The sequence below is a fragment of the Amphiura filiformis genome, unplaced genomic scaffold, assembly GCF_039555335.1.
Source record: "Amphiura filiformis unplaced genomic scaffold, Afil_fr2py scaffold_172, whole genome shotgun sequence".
Taxonomy (NCBI): Eukaryota; Metazoa; Echinodermata; class Ophiuroidea; order Amphilepidida; family Amphiuridae; genus Amphiura; species Amphiura filiformis.
In genome coordinates, this window is record NW_027305636.1 from 100,144 (window position 1) to 125,527 (window position 25,384).

The 25,384-nt window shown below is 35.4% G+C and overlaps 1 protein-coding gene across 2 annotated transcripts; it reads left to right on the top strand.

Moving 5' to 3' along the window:
- The first annotated feature begins 491 nt into the window (after positions 1-491).
- LOC140145206 (15-hydroxyprostaglandin dehydrogenase [NAD(+)]-like) lies at positions 492-24,487 on the top strand. 2 transcript variants are annotated; one of them, XM_072166977.1, is made up of 7 exons: positions 492-655; positions 14,621-14,747; positions 16,624-16,730; positions 18,776-18,869; positions 19,713-19,789; positions 21,907-22,107; positions 23,394-24,487. In XM_072166977.1, exons 1-7 carry the CDS (start codon positions 563-565, stop codon positions 23,430-23,432), a joined length of 738 nt encoding a protein of 245 aa, XP_072023078.1. In that variant the 5' UTR covers positions 492-562; the 3' UTR covers positions 23,433-24,487. The 2 variants fall into 2 exon arrangements, with proteins under 2 accessions (XP_072023078.1, XP_072023077.1); XM_072166976.1 differs by lacking the exon at positions 492-655 and adding an exon at positions 2,275-2,519 and having other exon boundaries at positions 23,394-24,484.
- Positions 24,488-25,384: the final 897 nt, after the last annotated feature.

A 25,384-nucleotide genomic window follows, 5' to 3' on the forward strand; every position in this document is an offset into this window, starting at 1 on the left:
GCTTTGCTTATATGTATGATGTAGCACATACTACATGTATATCATTGAATAAATAAGAAAAAAATTGAAATAACAAGTTGTGTCTCTGATGTATTTAGTGTTACAACTTATAATGTACAATATTTTGATTTCCATATCCTACTGAGAACTGATTCTGATTGGTTATAACTACATCTAAAGGTCAAATTGAATTCATGAGCAGTATAAAAATAGTCATGGATTACACCAATTTGTTTTTTGTTTTTTCATGTAGTTTGAGAAAAATATCATGTGGTGGTTCAAAAGTCGGTGGTTCAAAAGTCATGCATCACACCAATTTGTTTTTGTTTTTTCATTCAAATTTTATTCATCAGCAGTATAAATATATTCATGCATAACTCCAAGTGAGTACCGCCACACATGTTCACTCACATACTGACAGTGACACTGCATATTCATTTATACCAGTTTAGCAGAGCTGAATTTCATTTTCCATATCAATCAAACACACCTTGGATCAAAGTATTCTAGCCATACTTTGCTTGGATCGAGTGGCTGGAGGAGGAGTGTCATTGAGTTAAATATGGACATTTCAGGGAAAGTAGCTCTTGTTACAGGAGGAGCTGGCGGTATTGGGAAAGCCCTGGTGGAAATATTGCTCCAAAAACATGCTAAGGTAGGTATAGTAATTTTCTAAAGGGTAGGGCTATATTATTTTGTACTTTACTTTATTTATCATACTGAGAAACCGGGCTGAGAGTTGATCGTCTACTTTTTTACTTAAAACTGAGTGCAGGTACACTTTGTACATCAATTGGCTTAGTCGCATTTGGTTTAGTCGCTTATCTGTGTAGCTCTATGGGGCCGGGAATTGGCAAATAAAATTTTTAATTTAAGGGCTCTGGTATGAGCGTTTCACAGTATCTTTGTGGGACATGAGAGCACATCAGACATGTCGAATTGCATTCTGAATACGAAGAATGTCATGATATCAAATAATTTTTTGAAATTTCAGGCTTTAGTCGTACTCTCAGTGTACTTAAAAGGGCATTTCGTGATCCACAGCCTCATCCCCCACTTTTCTCAAAAAAGTTGAGATTTTTATACCACTGGAAACCTCTGGCTACATAATGTTTATGTACCAAAAAATTTCTTGCAGATTAATTTGTTTAGCAAAAATATCATCAAATTTGAATTTAGTTCTTGTATACCAGAACGAAATTACAACAGAAGCCTATGGAGCAGTGTAATACAAATAATCATGCATAACTTACAAACGCAAAATTGGAATCAACTGAAATTTTGGGAATAAGTTTTTTTCGTGGATATCTAATGAAAAATGTCATAAAAAGAGGATGCTAGGATCACGAATTCCTCCTTTAAGTACACCATTGGGTATTACTATCATGTTAAAAGTTGGATCCTTGTGATCAAATCGCACATTATTGCAGAAGTGCAGTACAATTTTTTAGTTAAGGGGGTACTACACCTCTCGATAAATTTTTGTCTATTTTTGCATTTTTCTCCAAAACTGATAACACACTGGTAACAAAAATTATGTATAATATAGGGGCAAGGAATCCAATTACTACAGTGGAATTTCAGTGACCCAAGACAAGCGGTTCGGTATTTATGATAAGAAATAAGGTACCGCTAGGATGTACCTCATTTCCTATCATATATACTGAACCGCTTGTCTTGAGTCACTAAAATTTCAGTGTAGTAATTGGATTCCTTGCCCCAGTAATAAATATACATAACTTTTGTTACCAGTGTGTTATTATTTTTTGAAAAAAATGCAAAAATAGTCACAAATTGACCACAGGGGTGTAGTACCCCCTTAAATGGCTAAAACTGGACAAATATGGCTCCAGCCATCCCAGGGTAAAAGGGTAAAATAATATTTATTTATAAAATAAGTAAGTAAATAAATAAATAAATGAATAAAATTAGTTATGTATATACACCCAAGGTACTGTGCAATATGATCCTGGGGGTAACATTTGGTTGTCCCCCCCCTTGTTAACTGTTTTAACAATCACACAGAAATATTAAAAAACTGTCACTGGGATAAACATTTTTCCTGGGATAAATATTTTTCCTGGGTGCAAATGTTTTTTCTGAGATTATCTTTTCTGGGATAAATGTTTTTTCTGTGATAAATATTTTTTGTGGGATAAATATTTTTTTCTGGGAAAATATTGGCCCTCATGGTACACCATATGCAATGCACTTGCATTATGTTGAACCATGTGAACTTGAAGTGAATCAGGTCACAACCAACTGCACACAACCTTGAACCAACGGAACAATAAGGAACATTCACTCAAAATACCCAATGACATGTACAATAGGCCTACCAAACTATTGAACCAGACAGCAAGTGCATTTTTCCATTTCAACTAATAAAAAATATTATATTCAGGAGTGGTACCCAGTTCACAATCATGAATATTTCAGGGAAAGTGGCTCTTGTGACAGGAGGAGCTGGTGGTATTGGGAAAGCTCTGGTGGAAATATTGCTCCAAAAACATGCCAAGGTATGTATATATAGCCTATGTATAATCATGGTATAATTTTATGTATAATTTTATGTATGTGTTTGTGCTTTAACTTCAGTATCACATAGCTACATGTTGCAGACACCAATATTTGCTTTTCTTCTTGGTTTGAATAGCCACAGTGTGTGTCCCTCAACAACACATTTTACATGTGTGTTGGTCATATAATAAAAGGCAGACAAATAATGAATAATGAATAATGAAAAAGTTACCTCACTTGTTTTCAGAAATGATGTGACGGGAAACTCAAAATTGACTGTTAGGGGCCTTATAGGGGCAAGGACTACAACTGCTACACTGGAAATTTTATTTCAGCACAGACAACAGTTGTGGAGCTACAGTCAAAAATGAGGGAAAACCAATATTTGATCAATAAATCAATAACTACTTGCCTTGAGTTGCTGAATTGTCATTGCAGTAGTTGTAGTCCTTGCCCCTATAATATACATATCTTACTTGTCACCAATGCGCTATAATTTTTGAGAAAAATGCAAAAATAAGCACCAAATTGGCTTGGGGTGTAGTACCCCCTTAAAACTTATGTTAAACATAAAAGCTCTCATAAAATGTTGTCCCTTTCAAGCATTCATGCAAAAAGAACATATAAATGTTCCTTGTAAATGTGACTAATTCCTTATGTAATTACTGACATTAATATAGGGTTATATGTGTGAAGGTATGTATAGTAATTTATATATTATTTTGTTACTATAGCTCTTAAATATGTGACATAGGGACATACCAGGAAACTGTTAAAGGAAAGTGACCCAATATATTTGGGAAATAGAATTCTTTAAAACTTATGTGAAACCTAAAATATTGCCCCTTTCAAGCATTCATGCAAAACGAACATGTAAATATTCCTTTGTGGAATTACTGACATTTATACAGCATGATAATAATAGTCTACAGTGTTTTTATTAATGATAATCATCATGATCAAGTAATAAATTGATATCTAATGAATTAAGGATCCTATTTTTCTCATTAAGGGGGTACTACACCCCTGGCCAATTTTGTGCCTGTTTTTGCATTTTTCTCAAAAATTATAGCGCATTGGTGACAAATAAGATATGTATATTATAGGGGCAAGGACTACAACTACTGCACTGAAAATTCAGCAACTCAAGGCAAGTAGTTATTGATTTATTGATAAAATACTGGTTTTCCCTCATTTTTGACTGTAACTCCACAACTGTTGTCTGTGCTTAAATAAAATTTCCAGTGCAGTAGTTGTAGTCCTTGCCCCTATAATATACATTAAATTTTGAGAAAAATGCAAAAACAGGCACAAAATTGGTCAGGGGTGTAGTACCCCCTTAACATATTGAAATTAGGAGTTCCAAATTGGTGTATTTCCAAAGATATCATTAAAAAACTGTTGAATCAGTCTCAAACGTGGTAGGCCTAGATACAACAGTTAAGACTAAATTGGTCACTTTTTTGATGAATTATTCAGAAATAGGCCTATACCAATTTGGAAAGCCTAATTTCAATATGTTAATGAGAAAAATATGAGCTTTCACCTAATACCTTAATCTGCATTTTGATGGGGTAAAGCATAGGGCCTGCACTTTGGCTCGTTTTTTGCAGGTTTACATGGTCCAATAATCACAAGATGACTGACATGTGGTAACAAAGGAAGCAGTCACTGCAATTTGATTATGTCCCATATGATTGGCCATTCAAGACACCCCTGTGAATATACTATAGCGGCCTTTTCAAAATATAATACCTGTTTGCTTGACTGTATTGACAATAGGCCTACCCGGGAACAATACACACAGTATATGCATTGGACAAACTTTTTACAATAAGCATGATGATAAGTGATGATGTGACCTCCAGATTTATACATCGTTCGTCTCGCACACTGACAACATTTGATTGAATGGACTGTAGGCTCCTGCGCCGTGATTACGGTGAAGGACACCGGTTCAAATCCTTTGTTTGGAGCCAATCGATAAAAGCATGCAGGGCTTCTATACCCATGTAGGCCTACAGTATATCCCTACATAACCTATGTCTTGAATACGCTGGCAAAGTTATGTAATAATCGGATTAATACTATATAGCAGTAGGTAAAAACAAGTTTTGAATAATATAATCCGCGCTATAAAGTCCCATTCAGTGATCCCAGCGAAAGTGAAAAAAAAATCAAATTGTTACGTTTATAAATTTTTTTGATGAAAAACAAATGGCAAAAAAACAAAACAGGAAAACGACAGTATTGACGAAGTTGAAGCCCCATTCAAATACATGTAGCTAATTTATATACTGTCAGTACCGGTATATAAATTACAGGCTCACGTAAATGCATTATTTTTTGTCTTAGACACACGGTTTTCGGCTGAACCACTGCACTAGCAAGCTATGTTAGCACATCTATGACAATGACGAAAGGTACAAAATCAGCCATAGGCCTTTAGATAGCAGAAGACACAAAAGTGGTGTTTTATGACCTTTGACATTCTTTTGTGGCGAGTGACATGGTCTTTCAATTCACGCCGAGTGTCCTTGACAGGTTTGACTATGCTTCAGTGGTCATGAAAGAATTCAAAAGATAACCTCTGCCTCAATAATCCCAAGCAATTGTCTGAAACTGCTCCTCGGATCATAAGAACTCAGTCCTCAAATGATAGTCATAATAATAACCAAAAAATATAAATTACTGACTATCATTGAAGACTGAGTTCCGCAGTCTAGTATCCAAAATCTGAATTTTGATGATTTTTACGATCGTCGGGATGAAAAAAAATCACTGAATGGGCCTTTAGTTCCCTCTCCTTACCCTGGCAATATAAATCAAAGAAAAAGAAAGAAAGAAAACAAGAAAAGAAAATTAACCAAATTAATGGATCTGGAATGAGCGTTTGAGCGTTTCGATAGTATTTTTTGTGGGACATGAGAGCACATCAGACATATCGAATTGCATTCTGAATACGAAGAATGTCTTTCTGATAACAAATAAATTTCATTGTTTGAAATTCACGATATAATACAAATTTTATGACAAATTATTAAAATTTGATATTTTTCACATTTTGATATATAACAGTCCTCGAAGTAAATATCATAAATCTAATGTTATATTCTTAAACAGTCCCTGGCATGATACCATACATGTATAGGCCTATGTGTATAGTAAATTTGTCTGCTTTATCTGTTTTGTGCTGTTTAAGCAAATAGTTAAACATAATTTCCATAAAATGTAAGCTTTTACTGTCAGCTAGATATGTCCCTTTTAATTTTGAGCAGAACAAGTGAGGTAAAGCAAAGAAAATTGAAATTTACTACTACTAGCGCCAATGAATGTTATAAGATTGTAAAACGGTACGATCCTCTGGGTGGGGGTGTGTGCGTATGTGTGTCCTGCACGCGTATTTTTTTTCTACAACTATAACGGGACGCAATACGATACCGGTATGTTATAAGAATCAAACTTACAAGAAAGATGGCTCTTGTCAAATCCTACAATTCTGTCAGAGAAAATATGCATATTTGCATTAAATTTTTAATTAATTGACATAATTGATTAATTAATAAATATTTTATTTAATGATTTACCATAATTCCAAATATGTCAAACAATATGTCAAATTAAAGCTAATGAAATGCTTTATAAATTGGTCAGAGCGCATTTTGCAGAATGCATTTAGTACTTTAGTTACATGATTCCAAACATTCTATTCCAATTTTTTTGCTATACACGCATAGGAGCTGTACTTTTAAAATCCGCGCCTAATCAATAATAATATTCTTTCACTACATTGTCAAAGTACTGTGCTCCCTGTAGCTGTAGCATTATGGAGTGTTAAAAACCCAAATGTGATATAAGGACAAAGCTGTGCATGTTGGTACTTAATTGTTTGGATTCTTACGTTGAAATTCCCTTGTATTAGTATTTTTATGTGTAGTGTATAGTGGTCATAAATTATATAGCTTTTAAATTTTGGGCATTTTTGCTCTGTTGCACTGTACCATTATGGAATTTGAGCAAATCAATTACCGACACAAGCAGGTATACAGTGTATTATTTTATTTTTATTTCGTATCTCAGGAGCACAGCTCACTTGGTAAGGTATCAGAATTTGGTACACTAGCGCTTCGAACTTTAAATCGGAAGGTGGTGAGTTCGAGCCTCATCACGGTCACATTAATTTTATAAACCAAATATTGTTCGAACTTTTCATATTTGTATTTCTTTTATTGTTTCTTTTCTTTGTATTTTTTCTTTTTGTTTTCTTTATTTTTTTCTTTATTTTTCTTTGATCCATATTGCCAGTGTAAGGAGAGGAGGGAACTAACGGCCCATTCAGTGATTTTTTTTCATCCGGACGATCGTAAAAATCATCAAAATTCAGATTTTGTACAAGATGCGGAACTCAGTCTTCAATGATATAGTCAGTAATAATCTTTTGGTCATTATATGACTATCATCATTTGACGACTGAGTTCTTATGATACATCATCCGAAGAGCAGTTTCAGACAATTGCTTGGGATTGTTGGGGCAGAGGTTATCTTTTGAATTCTTTCATGACCACCGAAGCAGAGTTAAACCTGTCAAGGACACTCGGCGTGAATTGAACTGACCATGTCACTCGCCACAAAAGAATGTCAAAGGTCATAAAACATCAACTTGGTGTCTTCTGCTAGTGGTTCAGCCCTAAGCCGTGTAGGCCTATTTAAGACAAAAATAATGCATTTTCGTGAATCTGTAATTTATATACTGACAGTATATATAAATTAGCTACATGTATTTGAATGGGGTTCAACTTCGTCAATACTGCCGTTTTCTTGGGTTTTGTGCCAATTTGTTTCATTAAAATATTTTATAAAAGTAACAATTTGATTTTTTTTCACTTTCGCTGGGATCACTGGGGCTTTGCGACGCGATATATTCAAAACTTGTATTCACATTGAGCGTGTTTATAGTGAGACAATCTTTCCGTTATTTAGCTAAACTACCGCGTAGTCTAGATTTGTAATGGTTAGTAAAACATAAACAAATATAGACTGCGTGGCAGTCCAGCTAAATACCGCATAATCTGGCTCACTATAAACACGCTCCTAGTGTTATAGCATTAATCCGATTATTACACAACCTCACCAGCGTATTCAAGATATCCAATGCAAATAATCACCTAGATTATGACGTATCATACCGTAAATATGGCGGAGTACTCAAATTCATTCAACAAAAGCATGATTACAAGCTATTGCAATCTACCGCGACAGCTCGTCTCACACACATAACAAATGCACAAATACGATCAAATAGGTTGACGACAACGTTTGATTGAATGCACTGCATTGTACCATGATTACGGTGAAGGACACCGGTTCAATTCCTTTGTATGGAGCCAATCAATAATTTCACGCACATCCTCTATTATTGCCCAATTATTGCCCGGGATGATTGCACACTGTAAAAGAGCTATTGTTATAATGTTTGATGAAATCGTGTTTAACTACCGTATTTGCTTAAGAAGGGGCACAATACAGATAAAGCAGACAGATTGACTACATGTGGTACATGTATATACATATTAATATAGGGAATGTGTGTGAGTCGAGTATTACCTAATTATAATAGGGCGTATCCAAAAATGAATTCACGCCCCTTTCAAATGTCGAGCCAAAGTGCAGGCCCTATGTGGGCGGGATGAGGCTGTAAATCAGGTTGCCTACCTTTAAGGGGGGACAACATTTCCAAATCGTCCATGTGACTGTACATTACTGGGTCAAATGTGCGAAAAATGCAATTCATGGTTGTTTGATGTTAATTGTTATCATTTAGGCTATTTATTTTTCTAACAAAATGTGATTTTTAATTTTCAAAACCTGGACAATACAAACAGCTATCATACTATTGTAATATACGCATATATTGTTTAGCTATTTTTAACATAAATTTTCCTTGCTTTATCAAATTTGTCCTGTTTTTCTGCCTTTTTGTAGTAATTTTTATTCTATAAATTGTATATTTGAATGTGTACAAATTGAGGATGCAATTTACATAATTTTAAATTTAATTCAGCACAATAGTATGACTTAGGGACCGTTCACAAACACTTGTAAGGGGGACCTGATGCACAAAAAATTCATCGCGAAAATTTTTCAGGGGCCCCTTTACAGACCTCAAAATTTCAGGCCCCCCTTTTGACATGAAAATTATGGGTCAACCCCATAGAAAAGCATATAAACTCAATTTTTCCAGGAAAATTTGTGGTCATTTTTTTCAGGGTCCCCCCTTTGGAAGGTCAAAAATTTTCAGGGCCCCTTTTTGCATCAGGCCCCCAAACAAGTGTTTGTGAACGGTCCCTTATTCCTTTTATTTCATTATAAAAAGTGGTTTGAAAATTTTCTTGCTATATATATGTTACTCATTTTTTATGATGATTTAATGCCATTATACAAGTGTCAAGATGTGAGATAATAGTGCCATCACATCAGTGGTCAACTTTGCTTAAAAATGAATATAATGGACAATTGTGGTTAGGCCAAAAAAAAGGTTTGTCTCAAAGCTCGCCCGCGCATTTGTAAAATCACAACGATTTGACAAAAAAGAAATGCGGAAATTGTTTTCATTTCAAAAAAAAAAAAAAATTTTTATAGTTTTTTCCAGAAAAATTGAGCGAAAATCAGACTTTTTTTCTCAAAATACCATAAAAAAACTCGTGAGCTTTGAGACAAACCTTTTTTTTTTTTTTTGCCTTATGCACATTATTTTGATCAATTTTGTCCTGTGGCAGTATTTTGAGCCAGGGGTGCCTCCAAGTCACTGGTTGGTATGCCCCAGATGTGACCCCTTCCATTAAAACAGGGAACAAGTCACATTTTCAACATTTTTGCTGAAGTAATGAAACACCAGAAAATAGGTTTTTAAAGGTATTTAACCTGATTGACAGTTCTCCCCCAGGCCAAAAAAAAGTTTGTCTCAAAGCTTGTGTTGCGCATTTGTAAAATCGCGTGATTTGAAAAAAAGAAATGCAGAATTTTTTTTATTTCAAAAAAAAATTTCTGGAAAAATTCGACATTCGTTTTCAAACCACTTGTGAGCTTTGAGACGAACCTTTTTATTTTGGCCTAACCATGTGAAAATGTAGATATCAGGTGAAACATTAATATATTTTTTATGGACCTAAGATATGTGCGGCCTGTGGTTTAGGCAGTATGGTAAAAATGTGTTGTTTAAAAGTCATACTTTTCTATAAGCCACTGCTAGAATCCAGGCTGTTGGAGCATAGACCCTAGAGAGCAATTGAACTCGAAAACTTGTCCTCAATGTGAGGTAGCAAACATTGTGTGATGATTGGACCATGCACTCATATTCAATGGATCAGGATACAATTTTTTTTCTAAAGGTATACATGTACTATTTTGTGCTTTGCTATGTTTATCATACTGAGAAACTAGGCTGAGAAATATGTTGACTACTTTCACTCTCACTGGGAGAGCGATTTAGCGCAGCGGTAGTTCCTAGCTCGCTTTGCACCACTGAGGTCATGGCCCAAGGACTCATGTGCACTTGGTTTTTCCCGATTCCATGCTCGCTCTTGCAGGTTTTCTCCAGGATCTCCGGTTTCCTCCTGCTTTAAAAAAATCGGTGATTAGTTGTTTGGTTAACAAAAACTTCCTTCACCCAATGGACTTTGGGAAGCTGCACAGATAAATGGTGGATGTTACAATCTAAGTGCGGATAGGTTTGCGCTATTCCGGCTGCACAGTAGTGCCTAGTTGATGCGATCTGATTGTGATGATTCACCATGGCAGCGAAATTACAGCGCTTTGAACACTCCGTGATCTGTGGTAAGGCGCGACATAAATACCGAAATTTATTTATTTACTTGCATATATAACTGGAGAGCACAGTGACACTTTTTTGAATCCATGTGTATTTTAGTGAAATGCAATCAAATTTTATGCACCCCCAAATGGGCCACATTAAGGCAGTGGCGTAACTAGGGTTGGTAGCGCCCGGGGCAAGAAACAAAATTGGCGCCCCTACCCCCCGCGAATTTTTTAATACCTGAAAGAATTGCGCGAAATTTTGGACAAATAAGCCCTACCACTAATTAATTTTGGTTACTAGAAGTTGAATATCGATCTTAAAATGTTCTTTGAATTGATTTTGTGTTGAAATGCGAGCGAAAATTTTGACTTTCATCCCTTGGAGGGGCGCAGAATTGATGCTGGTCCTGGCTGAATTGGTCAATTTGACGCCCCCCTAACGGTAGCGCCCGGGGCATGAATTATACAATGGAACCCGTGTAAGATCCAGCTGCTGTATCTATAATTCAATGTACATTATCGACTTTCTTTATCTGCGTCAATAATAGAATATCGATTTCAATCGAATTGAATACATGTCTCCATTTTGTACTACACCTCTGAGCGATCAGCGATCGATTTCTAGCCAATCAGATACGGTAGGCCTCCTTTTCTTGCGTTCGGTGAAATACCAATCGCCCGTCGCTCACCAACGGAGTATTAAGTTTATATTTATAACACTGGCTGTCGACACTGTGTGGTGATATTTCAAAAAAGCGACATGCCAAAGACAAATCTTTTTGCACATACTTTGTTATTGCTAATACAACTCTTTTCTGCATACCTACGTTACAATTCGTTTTGGTGATTTAGTAATATAACTTTTTGTGACTGCATTTTGGCGTTTTCGATGCGATTTTAGGCTTACCGTGATTTAACGTTGATATCTGGTCTTGCTCCTTTTATAATTTTACTTTGATCATCGGCTTTTGTAAATAACAGAATGTAGATTCGCTCTGAATAAGTATCGTAGTCCTCTCGGTGGGTTTTTTCATGATATAATTAGTTTGTATTTGCATGTAACAACCCAAAATCTACCTATGAATTCAGGGTTCAAGGCTGTTTTCGTAATAGCCGTGGACTCAAACAAGTGCACGAGTGGCGACTATGGTTTTATACTTCCCGCATTGATGATTGTGTCAACACCTAATAATATACTTCTTTGTATATGTTGACTGTAGCTGGTATACAAAGAATTGGTTACATGTCAATGACCATTTGGTTAGTATGACTTCAGGGATAGACCCTTTGAGCGCCTTTCTATTATGCAGAATCTTTACCCGCAGACATGTGCCCGTGTCATGTGCCAATATTGCATAATGTTAAAGGTTAATATATTTCTTTGACATTGATTATTTATTTATTTATTTATTTATTTATTTATTTATTTATTTATTTATTTATTTATTTATTTATTTATTTATTTATTTTTCGATTGATTATTTGATGATTGAGTGAGCAGATTTATCGATTGCTACTTTAGTTGTGGGACTTCTATTTGATTTTGAATGACATCGTACATTAGTATTGATTTTTTCCGTTAAGCATTATCAAGAATTAATATCACAGGTTTTAGTGCAGATAGGAAGTTGGCTTAGTGGTACTATCCGTTGATTCAGAACCGGAAGGTGCCGGGTTCGATTCCCACCTGGCCTAATTTTTTTAAAGACTTGGAAAATTACTGCAGTAAGTTTATTTGGCGCGCAATCTCAGTTATTCATTTTCTGATGGCTGTGCCTCTTACAGACACCCTCCCTCTGGAATCCAAACCACAGTTCGCTCATTAGACATCCCTTAATTGTGTACCAAAAAAATGCCCTTACTGGACTTGCATATTACACTGGGAGAGGGTCCTGGCACTGCAAGTTCAATATTAATGCCAACTTTATGTACAACACCCCACCGAATACAATCAGTTTGGGCAACTTCCAAGTTGTACTCTGCTTTGAATTCATATAAAACACCCTTAGACGTCTACTAAAGGTGTTTTAGAAAACACTTTTTACAAATAATAATGCCAGTTTCTGAGGCTGCAGAAAGGGTTTATTATTCCCACAAAGTTTTGGGCTATTTGATTGTTGTTTGTATATACCCACCTTAGGGTTGAAATTAAAGCCATGATGTATGACCTGATAAATATGAAATTGTTACTTTTTTTCACACCTGATTTTTTTTGGCATTTTTGCCAAGTTTACACATGTCACAACTTACCAAATTTGTTGGGTTTATATAGGTCAACAGAGTAATTTTGATACAATGTCATAAGCAGGTTTTCTTTCACTACACCCTGATATTTCAGTTTAAAATGGACAGAAACCTTTTCTGGCATTTATTAATAATGTTATTTCAGCATACATGTTGAGTAAACAGTCATTGGCATAGCGTGGGTCATCATATTGGGGGGGCACCGACCACAAGGCACCGGGTCTGATTGGGGGCACAAGCCGTTTTTCGGCAATTTTCCTATGGGATTTTCTAAATTCCCCTATGACATTACGCCACTGACAACATTGAAATTTGACAGTGATCCTGGATCAAGAAAGAAAAACCTTCAGATGAAGGGCCCAATTTCAGTAATGAATTTAAAACATAACATTGATGTATGTCTTTTAGTTGTTTTTTTTTAAATCCAGATCTTTTGCAGCATGATCGCCATCGATTCATATTTCATACTCTTATCTTACTTTTTTAAGGGGTACTACACCCTGTAGTAATTTGTGATATTTTGCATTTTCTCAAAAATAATAACACACTGGTAACAAAAGTTATGTTTATTATTGGGGCAAGGAATCCAATTACTACACTGAAATTTCAGTGACTCAAGATAAGCGGTTCTTTTTTTGTCATAAATAACGAACGGCTTGTCTTGGGTCACTGAAATTCCAGTGTAGCAATTGGATTCCTTGCCCGTATAATATACATAACTTTTGTTACCACTGTGTTTTTAGTTTTTGAGAAAAATGCAAAAATAGACACGTATCGAGGGGTGTGGTACCCCCTTAAAGGGTAGGTCTATTGCAAAAACAAGTTTATCTCTATTCGAAGAGAATAATTATTACATTACAAGTTGACACTTGTTGCAATTTTTTGTGCGTATTTCTCCTGAAAAAGGAGAAATTGTGTGGGTAAAGTTCAGCCTCGTATGTGTTCTTCCCCCGGGTCCCCCGTTTGAAATGTACATGTTCTCCCCCCGTTTGGCTGATGACGTAGGTAAATGAAGTGGGCACTTTATCATGCTCTCATCATACAATCAAAATCACTTTGACAAGTTGGACATTAGCAACAATGAGTTGTACTATCACTTACTATAACAATGCTGCATAACAATATGCACACTATTGTTCTCATTTCGGGAACAAAGCCTACACAGTATTAAATTGATGAATGTTTTCAGTCTTCTCCTACACAGTATTGTTACTATGCATTTGCTTTGTAATATTTCATCCAACTGAAACTATAGCATTGCAATATACAGGGAAATCATATACATAGTTTGTGGACTTAACACGGTTTATATGGTAGTCTCAGATGAAATTCTAAGCTCAAATTATGTATTTATTTTTTAGGCCTAATATTTCTCATGATATTGATATAATATACATATGAATTGTAATATCACAATTGTCTAATATAAAAAAAAATAAGCGGCTGATTTTATCCATATGTTTAAAAACGCGGCTGTGTACTCAAGACATTGTTTCTTTCGCAAAATTGAGCTTTTTTGAAATGTATTTACTTTGTTATGTTTTTTATAAATACAAGGAAAGAAAATCCAGATTTGTTAACTCCAACTGCTCTATTTTATGGATTTTATTTCACTATTTCACTTGTTTCCGCAATTTAAAAGGAAAGAAAATCTTTGTTGTACCATCGGGGTATACGCGCGCAACAACGCATCGCGTTTTGTAGACGCGCAATTTGTTAACGCACAGGTACGCTACGCATACGCAACGCTTAGCTGCATGCGCCGCGCATCTTATGGAAGCACCGCGGAAGCACTGATTTCATAAAAACCTAGCGGTCAAATGGCTCCATTTTAGCTGATAAAATGTGATTTTTTTCAAGTTCTTTCCCCGATTTAAACATCAAGATATAATATTCACTCTTTTGAGAATATACAGACTACTTTTTTCATAACATTGATGTAATCATGTCTTTTATTTGGGCTAAAAAAGAGCTTTTTAAAGGGTTTTTTTTTGCGCAGAAAATACAAATCCTTTTTTCTTGAATACATCTTGTCTTGCAGGCAGTTTTCATGGTTGATGTTGATGAAGATGGATTGAAGCTAGCACAACAGGAATTTGAGAAGGAATTAGGTGCAGGGAAAGTACATATCTGCAAATGTGATGTCTCTTCCGAGGAGCAAATGGAAGGTGAGGTGTTGCTTTAACACCCCCCCCCCCCATAAGGCCAAAAAATAGTTTACTTGTCCTCCATAACTTTTTAAGAATTGTGTCGGTTGGTTGGGATTGCTTTTTTATATTTTTTTAAAGGTCATTTGTACAGTAAAACAACAACAACAAAATTCACATTTTCCAGATTACGGTGTCGGCAGAGGACAAGCAAACAATCTGTTTTTTTCATGCCTAAACACAGGTCCATATATGGGCATGAACCCAGGGCCCAAGATCCAGGGGGACCCAAATTTGGGAGGATAGAAAATTTGAATTAAATTAAAGCCACCTTATATGAATTTAATTTAATAAATCTATGTTCCTAATGCTTACACATGTCTCAACTTACACCTGAATGGAATCAGCGAAATTTGCTGTGTTTATATGTCAACAAAGTATTAAAATCGTATTTACAACATTCAGTTTCCCATGTTAAAACGGCAAAACTAGCCAGTGTTTTTTTTTTTTACAAGTGATTTTTGCTTAAAGTTGGATCCTGACTGTTATTACTACATGGTATTACTAATATTATACCAGTATAAAATTTGATGCAAATTGTACATTATGAAGGAAAGAGGAAAGTTGGAAAAATGAGTGAAGCATTGTTTTGGAATGAGAAATAGGTTACTTGGGAGGGGTGCAGGGCTGTCAACTCTCACGCATTGGGTCACTTTCTCACGGTCTCACGCCAAGGTAGTATAATCTCACGCCTAGGTAGCAAATCTCACGCAAAAAGCTGGAAAATGAGTAAAATCTCACGCATAGTCATGAATAATTTGTTGCTCCTACCCCCCTGCTTTTCACATTCTTGAGCGTCGTGGCTCAAATAATCTTGGTACAAAATGAACATTGGAGTCGGCAAATCCCGGTACGCCTCTGTCTCACGCCAAGCAATTCCAAAAAGTTGACAGCCCTGGAGGGGTGGGTAGGGTGGGGGTGTAGAATGTAGGTCCAATTTGAGCCTGGTGGTCCAGGACAGTGTAAAATGTAAATCCAGCCCTGAAAACACACACACACACGTGCACACATACCAAAACCGCATAATTGCACAAATATTTTCTATGCTTTTTTGGTCCCCAGTTTTGGTCCAATTTTAGAAAGAAGGTCCACCAATGTGACTGAGGTTGGCCATTTGGTGTGTTACGACCTTTATGCACGACTACTATTTCGACTCTTATTTTGATCATGATCATGTAAAAATCGTAAGTTTGAAAAACATTCCTCCTCAGCAAATGTTACAATAATTATATGATGCAATTAAAAGGGCATTTCGTGATCCACAGCCTAATCCCCCCCATTTTTCTCAAAAAAAGTTGAGATTTTTGTACCACTGGAAACCTCTGGCTACATAATGTTTATGTACCAAATATTTCTTGCAGATTAATTCGTTTAGCAAAAATATCGTCAATTTTGAATTTCGTTCTGGTATACCAGAACGAAATTACAACAGTGGCCTATGGAGCAGTGTAATACACATAATCATGCATAACTCGCAAACGCAAAATCGGAATCAACTGACATTTTGGGAATAAGCTTTTTTCGTGGATATATACTGAAAAATGTCATAAAAAGAGGATACTAGAATCACAAAATCCTCCTTTAAGATAAAATGAGTCTGATGTCGATCAAAATCAAGATTTAGTTTTCAATTTCTTTACATGAGCCAGTTCTCAGGGCTTCTCAGGGAAAAACCCCATCATAATTAGACTTTTTAGGGTTACATAGATATGGCCTGTTATTGGCTATATCTCAAAATCAATATTATTGACATCCGACTCATTTTGCTTGATAGCATCACATAATTATGGCTTTAATCATCAATGCTATTTAATCCATATTTTCATATTTAACACAGACTGTTTCAAGAACATCATGTCAACTTATGGAGAACTTCACATTGTGTGTAACAATGCTGGAATATGTGATGAAATTAATTGGGGAAAAATGCTGGCTGTCAATTTGGTGAGTATAATTACCTTAAATTATCTGTTTTTATCCAATTATTCAATTTTAGTGCTTGCATTTCTTAACGGAAAAAGTGTAAACTTAACTATGATCATTTATGCAAATTTATGGTAATTATTGCAGAATAAAGCAACATACTATGCTTTAATCCATAGAAATGGATATTAAAAACATTAATTGCCTAACCCTGATATCTGTCCCAAATAGTGAACCATAATGACATTATTTCAGGGGGATGCAAATAAGAAAGTGACCTACCGATGCCTACCGGAGTACAACACTAGGGTCTATCGGTGGCTGCTACCAATAGGAAGCAGCCAACGTCAAAGGTCAAAGCTGGTCATTCAATTTGAGAAAGTGCTGTTGAAAATTTTGCAGTTCTTTCGTTTTTGTGACATTAAAAACCCATCATTCACATGGCCGGGGGTGCGTTTACGTAGCCAGGCAAACGAGGACACACACAAGGATACACACATGGCAAATGAGGACACCCGGTGACCGTGGATGTCCTCGGCCTTTTAAATATATCCAAGACATTGCAAATAACGTAAAAATGCATTTAAAACGGGTCCACCTATGGGTGGTATAGGACGGGCCACGGTTGGATAGTATGTTGTCTGGTGTGTGTGAGTGAGGTCCACGGTATGGCGATTAAGAACGGATGTGTGAGTCCTCGGTTAGTATGTTTTAAATCAGGTGAAAAATGAGGTCCTCGTTTTCCTGCCTACGCGAGTGGGGGGGTAGGGGTGTGTGGGTGTGTGTGTGTGGGTGTGAATAGGGGTCAGCTATGCGCGCATGGATTCTGTTGATAACGAGTGTACCACTCATAGCAGGGTGTAAAAATATACAAAAAACCCGGGCAAAAAAGTCAATGTATATTATGGTGTAAATATAAGCATTTGAATAATTTAACAATAATTTGAACCTGAAAAAGAATGAACATGATAGTTCATGAGTGATTTTTCAACATATTTGACTGTTGGGTAAATATGGGTGCTGCAGCTTTGGAGCTAAGGCAATATGGCGCATTACTTTGAAGTTGGTAATGGGTAAATTACACTGTGCCATGGGAAAGCCAGTGGTGGGCAAACAAAGGTTGCAGACAGCCACATGCTGGAAATGTTAAAGCTGCATTGACACAAGTAAAGTAATTGCTCATATTTGCACAATATTGTGTTTCAATAATGTTTTTCGGAAAGGGTAACCGAGAATGGGAAAAATTTATAATTTTGCCCCTTTTGGAAATTACCCCAGTATGCCACCAATATGCAAGCATATGTAAAAATCACCTTTTAATTACATTACAAATAGGCAAAAATGGTTTTTAATTTTTAACTTAACTAAGGGAGGGATGACAAACCCATCCTACACCTACCCTGTGCAATACATAATAGTTTAATATGATGCCCATTACCGTGCATGTAGCAAGTTATATTTTGGATTTTTGCACATTTTGAATTACAAGATTGAGCAAAACAATTGGCAAAACTCCCGGCCCCCAACTTTCAAAGACCCCCATTGCAATGATTTTTCATCAAATTTACTCCCCTTTGTCATGTAAAATCGAGGACAAAATTTGGCCAAAAACAACCCCTATTTTGTGGTTTTCAATGACCAGAATTTCAAACACCCCTTTTCAATGACACTAAATATTGACATAAAATTACTGGATTTTCCCAAGTACCCCTTTTACCCAAATTTCACGGACAGTGCAAATTAAATACCCCCTATTTTGCCGATTTCACGGTCAAATTTGGCGGGCAGTCCCAATTAAATACCCCCTATTTTACCAATTTCGCGGTCCTCGCTACTGGTAAAAAACTACCCCTTTTCCGCGCTATTTGGTAACTCTCATGGTTGCCAACTTTTGTGTTGAGTTAGGGGGCCGGGGCAAAACTTCACCATTTTGTCTCTAAAATTGACTGAAAATGGCATGCCCAGAGTAATATTTTCCAAGTTAGGCCCATGAGCATGCCCCAAGCTAAGAGCAGTCATGAATTTACATTTAAAAAATCATGTTTTCCTGCTTTTTATCCCAAAAGAGTGGTGTTATCATTGGCACCAAGTTGGCAGTACAGTACATGCAAGGAGAGACTGGTGGTGGAGGAGTGATAATAAACACTTCATCGCATTGTGGTAAGAATGTTCTGCGGCAAGTTTTGAAATGTTTTTGAATGACAATTATAATTTTATACCATTTATATAACCTGAAAAATAAACGTTTCCTGTTTTGTGGTTGCTGGGCTATTATCCTATACTATTTATAGTTATGTTTTCTGATCATTTTAAGCCGAAATAACCCGGGGGCTACTCACATAGATGGTCTGTACGCATGAGTGACCAAAACAACAAGTAAAAGGGGTGTTTTTTTAGGCAAGGCAAGTTACGCGAGTGACTCATTTAGGGTCAAAAAACACTGATTTTCAAGAATAAGGGTAATTTTCTTAAACTGAACAACTTGCTTAGGGTACCTTTTCAAATTTTTGTTAATTTTATGAGTACAAAAAGGGTACATTGTTTCATTTATACTAGCCAAAAAAGTCATTAGAGGGTAAATTTTATATTAAATTACCTTATTAATTTGCTGTTAGGGTAAAACTCCTTTAGGGGGTGTTTAAAAAAAATTTGGTCACACATGCAATATGCGTATAATAGTGGCCCCCCTGGGCGAAATAATGAGGTAAAATGAATGAAAACCACTTACGGTAATTAAAGCACTTCGGGCTTAATCTTTTACATGGTATGTAAGTACACCATTAGGCATTATACAATGATATGCAAGAAGTAGAAATTCAAGAAAAATGAGGGTGTTGCTGTAGAATAAATCATACAAATATGTCTTTAATTATGCAAATTGTTCAACTTAGATTTATGCAAAATCTGGCTAATTTTGAACAAATCTAATAATATCATTATTATTAGACTATTATTATCATTTATATTATTGTTATTAGAATCCTCACCACCATTATTTTGCAGGTTTATCTCTGCATCCAGCCATGCCAGTATATGCAACAACCAAATGGGCCATTATTGGGTTTACAAGGCAAATTGCAGTAAGTTGAAAAAAAATCCCATTTGCTTTCAAATGTTAACTTGAAATTACTTTTATAATGTTCTCACATGGCCAATAATTGTATTCTCATAGATGTCACTCAGAAATGGTGAAGAAAGACCTGAAAAGTCAAATTAAACAAAATTAAATAGAGCTCGGCTCCGGATAGAGCTGCATGCTTTTTCCTTTTCTTTTCGCCAGCCCAAATGGTATCGAAGTCGATACCGATACCACTGGTATCGGCGGTATCGAGGTATCGAGTTAATTTCGAGTATCGCCCAACACTCAAATTCACGGATTCATTCTTTCCTACCAGAATGTTGAAGGTGGTAATCACTATTCGCCTGTTTTGTCATGATTTCTCCGGAAATACATCAAATTGGATCGTCAAATTTCAGGATGGTAATGAGAAAAATATGATCTATCAAATGATACCAAAAACTCATTAACAACCTGTCGATAGGTTACAGACCTTTATTCTATGTTGAAACATACTGGTGTCTTGTCAGGACCAGGCAAATTGTTGTAGTAAGGTTTTTAAAACCTATACCTATTAGAAGCCTGTCTTAATTGAAAAAAAATATTTAAAAAAAAGAAAGAACTTAAGGGAAGGGGTATGAACGTTTGGACAGTATTTATTGTGGGACATTAGAGCACATCAGACATATCGAATTGCATTCTGAATACGAAGAATGTCCTTCTGATATCAAATAATTTTGATTTTTGAAATTCGCAATGTAATACACATTTTATGGCAAATCATTAAAAATTGATATTTTTGATATTTAACAGTACTTGAAGTAAACTTTATAAAACTGATGATTTATACTTAAAGTGTATGTAGGTAGGATGAAAAGCCGACGATCAATTGAAAATTTTGACCTTTCGTATTGAAGATATGGATTTTTTTTCCCAAAACACCAAAAAATTAGGTCTTTTTGGGAAAAAATCCATATCTTCAATATAAAAGGTCAACATTTTCAATTGATCGTCGGCTTTTTCCTCCCAGCTACATACACTTTAAGAATATATCATTAGATTTATAAAATTTACTTTGAGGACTGTTATATATCAAAAATTTGAAAAATATCAAATTATAATCTTTTGTCATAAAATTTGTATTATATCGTGAATTTCAAAAAATGAAAATTATTTGATATCAAAAAGACATGCTTCGTATTCACAATGCAATTCGATACGTCTGAGGTGCTCTCATGTCCCACAAAAAATACTGTCGAAATGCCATACACGCTCATTCTAGATCCCTTAAGATGATAGAATGAAGAAAGATCACTCCCAAAAATATGCTCAGTCAAGGCTCATAAGGATTTATTAAAACCAGTGCATGCACAAAAAGGATTAATCCATTGGTGACAAAAAACATGTTGTTTGGTTGTTCAAGTTTTTCTTTTCTGGAAGAGGCTTAATGACCATAATAATAAAAAAAATCAAAGAAAGCTTGCAAAATCTGGAAAAAATCTTAATATTTTTCAATTTTTTTCTTTAAAAAATGTCGTTCAAAATCAATGCACTTTAGCCCAAAAGTGACTGCTTTAGTTTTACTTTCATATAACTGTAAAAAAAATCCCCCAAATGCAAAATGTTAAGGGGGTACTACACCCCTCGATAAATTTGTGTCTATTTTTGCATTTTTCTCAAAAACTGATAACACGGTGGTAACAAAAGTTATGTATATTATAGGGGCAAGGAATCCAATTACTACACTGGAATTTCAGTGACCCAAGACAAGCGGTTCGTTATTTATTATAAGAAATAAGGTACCGCTAGGATGTACCTCATTTCCTATCATATTATACTGAACCGCTTGTCTTGAGTCACTGAAATTTCCGTGTAGTAATTGGATTCCTTGCCCCAATAATATACATATCTTTTGTTACCAGTGTGATATTATTTTTTGAGAAAAAGGCGAAAATAGTCACAAATTTACCACAGGGGTGTAGTACCCCCTTAAAACCATGACCTACCCTCTCTGAGCTGTACAGTCACAATCAGAGGGAAGGGGCAAACCCAGGACCTGTGGTGATCAGAGGGCATGTGCATGGTTTGTGCCCTAGTCGCTAGACTGGACATAACATCACTGATTTTACTTCCTTACAGACTTTTGACCCAGTTGTAGTGAAAAAGAAGATTCGGGTGAATGTTATCTGTCCACATGGAGTGTACACACCACTACTTACAAATTTGAAAGTAGAAAAAGAGTACCAGCCGCTATTTACCAACTTCTTGGCAGAAAAGAATCCAGAAAAGAATAAAATGGGGACAACGGGGCAGGAGAGAAAAATACTCTCCAAATTGCACGTAAGTATGTTGGGATTTCTCTATAATCTGAAGGTTATTTAGTCCAAAGGTTCGCTTGACTGAAAACATGTTTTTACCTTTTGCTTGATTGAATTTTAAAAAGTATTTTCTGCTCTGTAATAAATGAAAAAGAGGTTCTTTATTCCGACAGTTCTTTATTCCGAAGGATCTTTAGTGTCAATTAAAAAAAGTTCTTTAGTCCGAATATTTATAAATGGAGGTTCTTTGATCCAAATTTTAAAAATGGATCTATAGTTTGAATATAAAAAATATGGTATTTAAAATCTGAATGTTAATGTACTACACCCCTGTGGTAAATTTGTGACTATTTTTGCATTTTTCTCAAAATATGATAACACACTGGTAACAAAAGCTAATGTATATTATTGGGGCAAGGAATCCAATTACTACACTGCAATTTCAGTGACTTAAGACAAGTGGTTCAGTGTATGATAGGAAATGAGGTACATCTTAGCGGTACCTTATTTCTTATCATAAATAACAAATCAATTGTCTTGGGTCACTGAAATTCCAGTGTAGTAATTGGAATCCTTGCCCCTATAATATACATAAATTTTGTTACCAGTGTGTTATTAGTTTTTGAGAAAAATGCAAAAATAGACACAAATTTATCGAGGGGTGAGGGGTGTAATACCCCTTAAACGAGATTTTCTGGTTTGAAATTGGAAAACGGTTTTAGCCCAAACAGATACAGTATTCTTTAGTGTGAATCAGTAAAAAGGTTCTATAGTGTGAAGTAGCGGGGCAGAGTGCCCCTCTGACAAAAAATGAAAGAGAAAATCAGGAGGGCAAAGGAAAAGAAAAGGGGCAAGGAGCCATGGGCCAAAATAGTGTAAAATACAAAATGTTTGCGCATTGTAAAGATAAAGCCATTTCTATCCTGATAATGGGCGAAAATAGTGTAAAATACCAAATTTTTACACACACACATCGTCCCAATAAAGCCTTTTTTGAAGCTCGGAGACATACAGTCTCTATATATTGTATGATACAACTGTAATTTTTTTGTCTGTGTCCCTGAAATTTTATTTTGCCCCCCCCCCCCTCCCCGGACCAAAAAAGCTGGGTGGGTACCTTGTTCCCTGTATCTGCCCCTGGGGTAATTAATTTGATTCCCAGGACCGTGGAAAAATATGTGGAATCCAGCTAGCTCATTCCAGGGAAATTTCAGGATTTTGAGAAAAGTGATGGAATTTGGGGGAAATTTTGCCCAAGAAGTAAAATTTCCAGCCCTGTTGATTCTATAAATATTTTATCTATTGCAGACCACAAGACCTCGCACCATACTTTGTGAAACTGATTGAAGAACCCTCTCATGGTGAGACCTTGTATGTAAGAAATGCTGAGAAGAGTGAATTGGTTGCTGATGAGGCCAAAGCATTCAGAGATCAAATAGGTGCTACCAAGGGATTGCTCAAGCTCCGGGATTTTGCATTAAAATAACTTTATTATAGCAAGTGCCTATTACTGCCTAATCTATTTTATATACAGTCACATACTTCAATCATAGTGTAGAATGTTATTTTAACTTTACAGCAAGACCTTTTTAAATGTAATTATTTGTTTAAGATAGAGTATTACATGAGTTTTCAACAAAATAATCATTATAGCCTGTCGATTTCTGTTAAATGTGCTAGATATTTAAACAGTAAAATAAAATCGGCTGTTTAAACATTCAAAATAAAAAAAAAGTTTTTGGCCCAAAACCAAACTATTGGAGGTCGAAAACAAGTCAACAATGGTTGATAACAAAGGCTGCATGGACCCTTTTAAAACATTTCGAAAATATTTTTAAAAAATGGACACAAAATTTGTGTACACCATATTTTTACCGGACTGTCTGTATTTTAATAGTTTAACAATTTTGGTGAATGGAGACATTCACCATGCCCGATTGAATTTTACCATGTAGGAGCTTGTACGATATGACCGACACCATTAATTAAGGTTAGCAACTATTTTAAATTGTTGCAATTTGGTAATTCACAGCATCTTGCGAATGGCCGGTAGTGAGGTTTGGCATAAATTGCATTGCTCAATTCATAGCGAGCATGTAGAAGAATGCAAATATCAAAGATATACTTTTGTAGATCCTGTGGTTCTTGAGTTATGTTGTAATAAAAATTCCTTTAAAAGGAATAGGGTGGGCAAATGAAAAATTGTCAAGAGAAATGAAAGAATGAGTAAGTCAAGTTCACAATTAAAAACAGGGAAAATGTGACACAACATCGATTTCCAATAGGGGAATAACACAAAACGTATAAACAAAGTTAAAAGAGTTTTTAACTTTATACGTTTATACGTTTGTTATTCCCCCATTGGAGGTTGTGTCATATTTTCCCTGATTTTAATCTGATCTATTGCTTATCCCGGTTGCTTATCCTTTGTTCTCTGCTGGTCAGTTGGAACAGATTTTCCCTGTTTTTATATTAACCCTTCACATCATAACACGAGACGTTTTATGTTAACATTTTAACTTTTGTAGATAATAGTTATTTAAAACATTTTCGTAATCATACCTAGAGTGTTTTTTTTTATCATCAGATAGAAAGACTTCTCATCTTCTCTGGTGAGACAACAGGGCTGGGGTATCTTTCCATATCAAAGTTTAAAAATCTGTCATATCAATTTCCTCAATATGTTGTATTGCAACTTATGAGGGAAATGTTTGATTTTACAATATTTCGATATTATTTTTTAACTTTGTAACTTTATTATGATTAACATAACTGTATTTCAAAGCGTCAAACTATATCATTATTTTGTCCCAACAAAAAAAATCCAGGGAATAAAATATTCATTCATATGTTTATTTATTTTATTCAACCTGGGCCATTTCTACTGGTGCACATGCATTCTAATAATTTGTCTATAATACCTTATACAAGCATCATCAAGCACTATTTGTCACAAGATTTGAAAAGTAAATAGCCTATGTACACACTGAACACAATGCACATACAAGCTGTATTTAAGTACATGCCGAAGCTGACAGTATAAAATGATATATATGACCTTCACGATGCTATTAATTTAGCCCAAAGATTAGGAAAACTAGCAAAACTGGTGAACTGGTACTGTTCAAATAAAAACATCTGCAAATCTTGCTGCAATTTCCAAATAGTATTTCTATTACTTAAATAATTATTTTTGTTATTTCTTTTAATACAAACACATTACTGCCTATGACGACTTTATCGTATTACTTACATATCAAAATCAAGTAATAATTACAAAACTCGCCGTAATCTATCAC